Consider the following 10,246-nt stretch of genomic DNA (forward strand, 5'->3'; position numbering starts at 1 on the left):
TAATTTCTTCAAACCCCTCTTCATGTCTTTGTTCCTCAGGCTGTAGATGAAAGGGTTCAGCATGGGTGTCACTACCGTGTACATAACTGTGGCTACTCGGTCCTTCACCACTGAGTACATGGACAGGGGCCTAAAATAGACATAAATAATACTCCCATAGAAAAGGACCACTACAGTGAGGTGGGAGCCACAGGTAGAGAAAGCCTTCCACTTCCCGGCTGCAGAGGGGATTCTGAGCACAGTGACGATGATTCGCAGGTAGGAGAAGATGATACACAGGAATGGGGTCACAATGACAGCTAAGGTCTCAGTCATGACCACCGTCTGGCTGGAGGACGTGTCAGAGCAGGACAGCTTTAGCACAGGCTGGGTGTCACAGAAAAAGTGCTTAATGACGTGGGAGGCACAGAAAGACAGGCGAGACATAAGTAGGACCCAGAACAGGGAATGTAGGTGGGAAATGCTGCAAGAACCCAATAGCATGAGTAGGCGACGCCGGGGGTTCATAACCACAGCATAGTATAAGGGGTTGCAGATGGCCACCAGCCGGTCGATGGCCATAGAGGCCAGCAGGTAGCTGTCAGTGTTCCCAAAGGCCATGAAGAAGTACATCTGGACCAGGCAGCCCATGTAGGAGATAACCTTTGTCTCTGACAGAAAATTCACCAGCATCTTGGGCACTATGACCGTCGTGAAGCAGATATCCGTGAAAGACAAGTTGCTGAGAAAAAAGTACATAGGGTTGTGGAGCCTGGGGTCAGAGTGGATGGCCAGGATGATGAGCACATTCCCCACCACAGTGACCAGGTACATGATGAAGAAGATGACAAAGAGGGGTTTCTGCAGCTGAGGGTTGGAAGAGAGGCCCAGGAGGATGAAGCCTGAGGAGCTGCTGCTGTAGTTCTTTATCTCCATGTCTCTGGACTTCCTGGATAGGGTTTAGAGAAGCATTGGGAGAGATGTAAAGGGCAGTTTGATCAAGACAGCTTCTTTCATAAGCTTAAGCCCGTAGAAATAGCTCACAGCCCTTTGTTATGGTTTTTAAGAATATTTACTTTAAGAAACTACAGAGAAACACATAGTAAAGTCCAACATGGGAACATTTAAAATTATCCAAGCTGCCTCCTAAACTAGAAACTAAAGATTTTCAATTTTCCACTTAATGCCAATGGATCAGGAGAATTAATATAGTTAAAATGACCATACTGCCTAACGTAATCTACATACTGAACATGATCCCTGTCAATATACCAGCATCATTTTTCACAGAATTAGAAAGAAAAAATCTAAAATTCATATGGAACGAAAAAGAGCCAGAATAGCCAAAGCAATTTTAAGAAAAAAGAACAAAGCTGGAGGCATCGCATTACCTGACTTCAAAATATATTACAAGGCTATTGTAACCAAAATAGCATGGTGCTGTATAAAAACAGACACATAGATCAATGGAACAGAATAGAGAAAGAAAGAAATCAATATATCAAAGGGATACCTGCACTTATATGTTTATTGCAGCACTATTCACAATAACAAAGATCAACCTAAGTGTCTGTCAAGGAATGAATGGATAAAAAAGTGGTGTGTGTACATGTACATGTACACACACACACACACACACACACACACACAATGGAATACTATTTAGCCATGACAAATAATGAAATCATGTCATTGGCAGCACCATAGACGAAACTGCAGGTCATCATTTTAAGTGAAACAAGCCAGGCACAAAAATACCAATATACAAATACAAAAATATAAAAGCAAAAAACGCTAATATTTCTTGTTCTCGCTCATAAGTGGGTGCTACAAATATGTACATAGGAACATACTGAGTGGAATGATGGACAATGGAGACTCAGAAGAGGTGGGGGTCAGGGGTAGAAAGGGAATGAATGATGACAAATTGTCTAATGGGTACAATGTATGTTATTTGCCTGATAGATACCCTAAAAATCCTAACTTGACCACTACATAATGTATTCATGTAACACAATTGTGCTTGCACCCCATAAAGTTACACAATTAAAAAATAAAGGTTTTTCCGTGTGTTCTTCGGTGCTTCTATGTGGCCTAATTTGTCTGAGTTCTCATTTCCCTTTCTGAAGATTCTTCCAAGGTTGTCTCTTGACCAACTTCTTAGCTTCTTTTTTTTTTTTTTTTTTTTTTTTTTTTTTTTTTTTTTTTTTTTTGTCGCAGAGGAAGTAGTTTCTGGGTCCCATCTTGAAGGAGGATACTTTCATACAGGGTAACCCCATGAATGAGACCCTTCATTCAGGGTCCTCTCCTGTTCATAGTTCTGCAGGTAGTGGTGATAGTTGGGATAGTATAATAATGAACATCAGAATCAATTAATGCTCCTTATTGTCCACAGAATTCAGATGAGCCTTCCTTAAGTCTTCAGAGCAAAACCTGCTTAATGTCTGTTCAAGCCTTTCTGTTTGATTAATGTGATCTGGATACTTTAATTTTAAGCTTTGGTCCAAAGGTGTCATTCAAAATAGGAGTACTACCAGGAATAGCCTATGTTACTATGATTAGTTTTTAAAATATATTAACTTTTCTGCTTATAAAATTTTAACATCCTTTTTCTAAACATTCAAATATTACAGGATTATAAAACTTAGATTGTTAAGAGTCTCATTCTACCAATATCATAAAAAAGACCAGAAAAGGATGGCTTCTGTTACCACTATTAAGCTATACTGCTGATATAGTGGTCTCAATCAGTGAAAAAGAAAAAGTAAGAATTTAAAGACATAAACATTAGAAATGATGAAATTGTCTACCTAGAAAATCCAAGATAATCATGTGAAAAAATTTAAAGTCTATGAAGACTTTACCAAAGTAGTCAGATAAAAGATAAATATATAAATATTAATATTTTTCTTATATTAGAAAAATGTAATTTGGAATACATTTCAATTGACAGTGGTAAGAAAGTAAAAAATGCTTAGGAATAAATATGAGGAATAAAAAAATGAGTAAGATTTATCTGAAGAAACTGAAACAGAACACAAAATGAAGATCTAAATAAATGGAGATATTATGTTCCTATAAATATTTTAAAACATTAATTCTTCTCAAATTAATAAAATTCAATCCACCTCTAATAAGACCCCAGGGGAAATTTTAATGAAACTTGTGAAAGTTTTCCTAAAATTCACCTAGAGGAACAAATAGTTAAGAACAGCATGGGGAGAAATGCCAGATATAGGTGATGGGGAGGAAGGCAGCAAATCACACTGCCACGTGTGTACCTATGCAACAATCTTGCATGTTCTTCACATGTACCCCAAAACCTAAAATGCAATAAAATAAATTAAAAAAAAAGACAAAATAATTTTGGAAAAATTAGAATAATTTCAGGAAACTTTTCTAACCCGAATCAAATTGCATAATAGTCAAAACAATAAGATAATGGCACAAACAGAGAAAAACAAATCAATGGACCACAATAAAGGATTTTATAGATCTGTATTTATGTATACATATATAGATAGATAGCTATAAATACACAGTAATTTATCTGCAACTTAATATATAGTAAAATTTATTTAATAGCATCAGGGGAAGAATGGAATATTAATGCTATTTGTGACAATTGGTTGAACACTTGGAAAATATAAAGCTAGATTTCTATCTAACCCACACATAGGAGTAAAACCCAGATGAATGAACAATCTAAAAGTTAAAAATCCAAACTACAAAGTAAATTTGAGCCAAAAGTAAAGGAGCATATTTTTTACAGTTACAGGATGGAAATATCATCCCAAGCAAGAAATGAAATGAAGAAGCAAGAATGACGAAAGAATGCACTTAAAAATTTGAAAATTATACCAAAAGAGATCATAGGCAAAGCCAACATAGAAACGATTGACTCAGTGAAAATACTTGCAACACAGTTACCAAATAAAACATATGACAAGATGATCAACATAATTGATAGTCAGAAAATGTGGACTAAAATTCAATTATCACTCGTCAGTTTTATGCTAATTTTTAACCATATACAAAGGAAACTAGATGCTCACATATACTAGTAGTAAGAGAGTAAATCAATGTTGGACCTTTGGTAGTCTCCATCAGAACTGAAAATCTGCATTTCTTTGTCAAACTTATGAAAATCTGTCCTTTAACAATAGTAATTTTTTGTATATCAAAATATATGTGCACACATTTTATTGTAATGTTGCTTGTAATATCAAACTAAACATAATATAACAAACAACCACAGAGGAAACAAACTGAATATTTACAAATAGGTGATTTATCAAATAATTTATACTGTATTTTTATTACTCAACATCATGCAATCTCTAAAGAAATAAGATAGCTAATGTTAGTCAATATATATCAATACCCAATGTATGCCACACACTGAGCTAAGTGCTTTGCAAAGCTTTTACCATTTTATTTTCTCCAAATCCTAAGACATAGGCATCATTATAATTACAACTTACAGATAAAAATTTAACATTTAGGCTGGACGCGGTGGCTCACGCCTGTAATCCCAGCACTTTGGGAGGCCGAGGTGGGCGGATCACGAGGTCAAGAGATTGAGACCATCCTGGCCAACATGGTAAACCCCGTCTCTACTAAAATACAAAAAAATTAGCTGGGTGTGGTGGCGCGCGCCTGTAGTCCCAGCTACTTGGGAGGCTGAGGCAGGAGAATTGTTTGGAACCCGGGAGGCGGAAGTTACAGTGAGCCAAGGTCGTGCCACTGCACTCCAGCCTGGCTCCTGGTGACGGAGTGAGACTCTGCCTCAAAAAAAAAAAAAAAAAAAAAAAATTTAGAATTTAGCAAAATTAAGTAAGTTACCAGATCCAGAAGTGATAGAGCTGGAATTTGAATTCAGGCAGTCTGATGGCACAGCTGGAGCTATTCATTGTTAAGCTGCGTTGTCACTATTAAAATACTGTCTATGACATTTGTTAAGTGACAAAAACAAGGTAGAGAACAATGCCTAATGAATAATCCCATTTTTGAAGTGGAACAAAGCGAGCTCATGGACACAGGGAGGGGAACATCACATTCCGGGTCTGTCAGTGAGTGGAGGGCAAGGAGAGGGAGAGCATTAGGATAAATACCTAAGGCAGCGGGGCTTAAAACCTAGATGACAGGTTCATGGGTGAAGAAAATCACGATGGCAGGGGTATATCTATGTAACAAACCTGCACATTCTGCACATGTACCCTAGAACTTAAAGTATAATAATAAAAAAAGAATAATCCCATTTTTATAAAGAAAAGTATTTTTTTATATGTTGTGTTTGTTGTGGTATGGAGAGTCCTTAAAAAGTTTGTGTCATGTGGTTACCTCCTGAATCATATTTAACTTTATATTATATTGTCTGTATTTAAAAACAAAGGATGTGTTTATATTCATTTCATAATTTAAAAGGTTAAATTTCCTATAATTCCACTGGAATTGTGTGCATAATTTAAAGATCTTTTTCTCTGCATAAATCTATGTACACTGCATATAGGAATGAGGTTAAATGTTTCATTAAGCTTCCCCGACCCTAAGCATGTTACAATAGATATTTTTTGTCTCTCTATATATTTCTCATCAATGAGATAATTTTTACAGTGTAGAATAGATCCTGAGATCTGGAATGGTAAGATAGAGTTTATAAATACTGAAAATGTCAACAGATATTACCAACATGAGACACATATGCTTTATATCACCCTTGGACATTGTACTCATTTGACTCTCTGGGTTCATTCCACATTTCCTTTTCTGTGTCTTTTAGCTTCGCCCCTGGGATGTAGTTTGTCCTGGTGGTAAAAAGCTATCTTATCACCCTTGGCTTGAACTTGGAATTTTCCAAATTTATGTGAATTTCTCAGGGGCAGTGGCTTAGCTCCTTCCCATTTAGTTGGATTTGACAGCATCATGTATTTTCTTCATGTCTTGGGCAAATCATTCCACTTCCATATAGACGATGGCGCGCACATGTATATTTGTGTGTGTGCTACTTTCTATCCTGCCTAGGAGCTGTCAAATGACAATTGAGCGAGTGTTTGGCAAACTCTACTGCAAGTGGTTAGCATAACCGCTCATACAATAAGCTAGAGAAAAGACATTTTAATGACGGGTCTTGTCATCAGATGGTGGTTGGGAAGGATCAGGAGAGACTGGGAGTCTTTCTGAGCCTTTTAAGTCACATCACCTCACCTTAAAAGGTATTTACTCCCTTCCTTGACAGGAAATGTGTACTATTTCTATACTTCTAAATTTTCACTATTAAAATTTTCACATTATGAACATTTGTCATCTCAGGTTGTTTTTCCTTTTCTTGTTTACTCATCACTTATGCAGGGTCGTTTTCTTGGCCACTGGCCCAAATGAAACCAGGGAGTACATATACATTGTCGGCACAGAATGCACTTCCCAAACTGGGATGCTGGGTGGGCAGGATGTGGTGGAAAGCTACTCACTATCCATGCACCTACTCCCCTGAAACAGCAAGGACAGTTGGGAAGTCACTAAACTGGAAAAATGCATCTTGGCTCACTTCAACCTCTGCCTCCTGGGTTCAAGTGATTCTCCTGCCTCAGTCTCTTGAGTATCTGGGATTACAGGGATGCACCACCATGCCTGGCTAATTTTATATATTATTTAGTAAATGTGAGGTTTCTCCATGTTGGTCAGGGTGGTCTTGAACTCCCAACCCCAGGTGATCTTCCTACCTTGGCCTCCCAAAGTGCTGGGATTATAGGCATGAGCCGCTGTCCCCGGCCTGCTTAATTTCTTATTTCCTACTTAGTTTAGGTTGAAAGTTCTTCTGGGCACTGTAAGTCCCTCAGATTGATAATTGAACCCAATTCATCCAGCTCAAGTTGTCCTCAGCTAGCTTCTGCTCCACTTTTGTTTCTGTCTTTCTTCTCCCAGGAATCATGGATTTTCTGGATGCCTCCCTCTGCTTCTCTCTCTCAATAATTCAATGAGTTAAACTCTTAAGCTATCAGTTCTTCCTGGTGCCTCCCCTACCTGTGATCAGCCAGTATTCATAAGCACAACTGCTAATACGTTATTACGGATAAGGTATCCTGTACCTAATCCTAAGGAAGATTAGGTATCCTGCACAGATCCTAGGGAAGGGGCTGTGGATTCTCAGAGAGTTTTGCTCAGATGCCATGAGGTTTTAGATTCTTCTGCCTTTCACCTTCATCATGTTAGCATCCTAGGAAAGTGATTGTTCTATTTCCACAATTCCAGAGACAAGGAGCTCACAGTATCTGGAGGTGGCCCAGTCCTTGGGTGGAACACACCTGGGTTAGGAAATTCTTCCACATCATGAGTGGAAGTTTGCCTTTCTGTTATTGCTAGGTACTCCTCAAGAAGCTTGACATATACTAAGTCATTTATTCCTTACACCAACTCTGTTTTACAGATAACACAAATGAGGTACAGAACTGAAGTAACTTGCCTAAGCACACAGCCAGAGGGTGGTGGAATACAGCTCCAGAGTGTGTGCTCTCAGGCCCTGCATTGCCCTAACTCTTGTTCATGTAGACTCTAAGTGTCATTATCCTAAGTCTCTCTGTTGACCTGGTTTCCTGGAGATGATAACTTGTGGGTCTTGAGTTGCAGCATGTTGGCTGTGCCCTTTAAGGGAAGGAGAAAGTGTCTTGAACGAAGTAGGTATTTCAAATGTTTGATATTTGACCAAAAAGAGAGAGAGAGAAAAATATAGAGAAAGACCTTGTTTCCTGGTGTTTGAGATGGAGGAGAGAAAAACAGGTGAAGAAAAAGGGAAGAAGATCACGTGAAGATATCAATCCCACAGTTCCCATTATCAAGACCCGTCAGTGTTCCTACCTGTGGGCTTGACAAAGGAGATTTGGGAACCTGAAAAGACTTGGGGGTTTGCTGGGGGTTAAGATCAAGCTCTGAATCTCTGAAGGAAGCTTCTTGAAGTACAGCTCTAGCCTCAGAAATGTGATGTTCTTCTCCACCTATGGTGGGAATTGTAATAGAAAGGGAGACACAGGTGCCTGTCCTCTCTGCATGCCAGAGCCCTGGGAGGATTGGCCCTGTGGTCTTCCCAGGGGATTGCAGGGTTGGGAGTTGGGAGGGGGAATATCACTGATGCCCTCACTGAGCTCTGTGGGAAAACTGGGCTCCAGAGATGTAGCTTCTCACACCTGGGAAGGGAATTAGAGCCATGTAGCAGTAGGGGCTATGTGTGCATGCACTTACGTGTGTCCTGTGCACATATGTTTATGCATATGTATGTATTTGTTGTGCATATGTGTACTCTTGTGCATATCTGTGTATGCTTATGTGCACCTGCCTAGAAGGAGAGGTAATGGGCTCTGACAGCTCTGGGATTCTGTGTCTGCATGTGTGACTGTATCGAGGTGCACATGTAGTGTCATTGGGAAGGGGTTGGAGGTACAGCCCAGGAGCCAGACTCACTAGATTCTGATAGTGACTCTCCACCTTACAAGCTGTGTAGCTTTTGCAAATACTACACAGGTTTCTGAGCCTTGGTTTGTTTTGCTTTGTATGCCTTTCTTAGAAATTTTATTACTTCAGTGTCTTAAGCCAGACTAGTTGTATTTGAATCCCAGTTCTTCCAATTACCAAATGGGTGAATTTGGGAAAGTTATTTAGCCTTACTAATCCACATTGTCCTCGTCTATAAATAACAGTCATCATAAACTTTAGAAAGGTATTTTCTTTTGTGTGCTTTTAAATAAATTTTATTTTTTAAGACATTTTAGGTTCACAACAAAATTGATCAGAAAGTAAAGAGGTTCTCATTTATTCCCTGCTCCCAGACACACATAGCCTCTTGCACCATCAATACCACTGCTAGAGTCACACATTTGTTACAATTTGTACACTTATACAACGGTCCCCAACTTACAATGGTTCAACTTAAAATTTTTATTTTTGAGAGGGAGTTTTGCTCTGTTACCCAGGCTGGAGTGCAATGGCGCGATCTTGGCTCACTGCAACCTCCGCCTCCCGGGTTCAAACGATTCTCCTGCCTTGGCCTTCCGAATAGCTGTGATTGCAGATATGCACCACCACATCCAGCTAATTTTGTATTCTTAGTAGAGATGGGGTTTCTCCATGTTGGTCAGACTGCTCTTGAACTCCCGACCTCAGGTGATCAGCCCGCTTCAGCTTCCCAAAGTGCTGGGATTACAGGCATGAGCCACTGCGTCTGGCTCAACTTAAAATTTTTCTTTATTACAGTGTGAATAATCCACATTCAGTAGAAATCATACTTCAAGTACCTATATAACCATTCTCTTTTTCCACTTTCAGTACAGCATTCAATTAATTACATGAGATATTCAATATTTCATTATAAAGCAGGCTTTGTGTTAGATGATCTTGCCAACTATAAGCTAATGTATATGTTAGCACATTTAAAATAAGCTACACTAAGCTATGCTGCTCTGTAGGTTAGGTGTATTAAATACATTTTTGACATATGATATTCTCAGTTTACCATTGGCTTATCAGCGTGTAGCTCCATTATAAGTTGAGAAGCATCTGTATTGACATATCATTATCACCCAAGTCCGAAGTTTACATTAAGGTTCACTTGGTGTTGTACATTCTACAGGTTTTGACAAATGTATAATGACATGTACCCACCATCATACAGTATCATATAGAATACTTTTACTGCCCAAAGTATCCTCTGTGCTTCACCTGTTCATCCTTCTCTCTCTCTAACCCTTAGCAACTACTGATCTTTTTACTGTATCCATATTTTTGCCTTTTCTAAAATGTCATTTAGTTGAAATCATGCAGTATAATTGATTTTTCACATTGGCTTCTTTCATTTAGTAATGCGCATTTAACGTTCTTCCATATCTTTTCAATGCTTGATAGCTCATTTATTTTTAGCACTGAATAATATTGTATAGTCTAGATGTACCACAGTTTACTCGTTCACTTACATGCTGAAGGACAACTTGGTTGCTTCCAAGTTTTGGTGACTATGAATAAAGCTGCTAAAACATCTGTGCAGGTTTTTGTGTGGACATAAATTTTCAACTTATTTGCATAAGTACCAAGGAACATGATTGCTGGATCATATGGTAAGAGTTTGTTTAATTTTGTGAGAAATTATCAAACTGTCTTCCAAAGTGACTTTATCATTTTGCATTCTCACCGGCAGTGAATGAGAATTCTTGTTGTTCCACATCCTTATCAGCATTTGGTGTTGTCACTGTTCTGATCTGGTCATTCTTTTTTTTTTTTTTTC

General features: G+C 38.6%; 1 protein-coding gene across 1 annotated transcript; it reads right to left on the minus strand.

The window, feature by feature from the left end:
• Nucleotides 1-3: 3 nt before the first annotated feature.
• On the minus strand, nt 4-7,897 carry LOC108317736 (olfactory receptor 1L6-like; the record flags this gene model as incomplete). The annotated part of the gene is made up of 2 exons (XM_017548394.2): nt 7,834-7,897; nt 4-928 (listed from the first exon to the last, which is right to left on the minus strand). A coding segment is annotated over exon 2 (912 nt), but the record flags the coding sequence as incomplete, so codon positions are not given.
• Between the last annotated feature and the right edge of the window lie 2,349 nt (nt 7,898-10,246).

Source organism: Cebus imitator, unplaced genomic scaffold (genome assembly GCF_001604975.1).
Source record: "Cebus imitator isolate Cc_AM_T3 unplaced genomic scaffold, Cebus_imitator-1.0 Scaffold206, whole genome shotgun sequence".
In the NCBI taxonomy this organism is placed as follows: Eukaryota; Metazoa; Chordata; class Mammalia; order Primates; family Cebidae; genus Cebus; species Cebus imitator.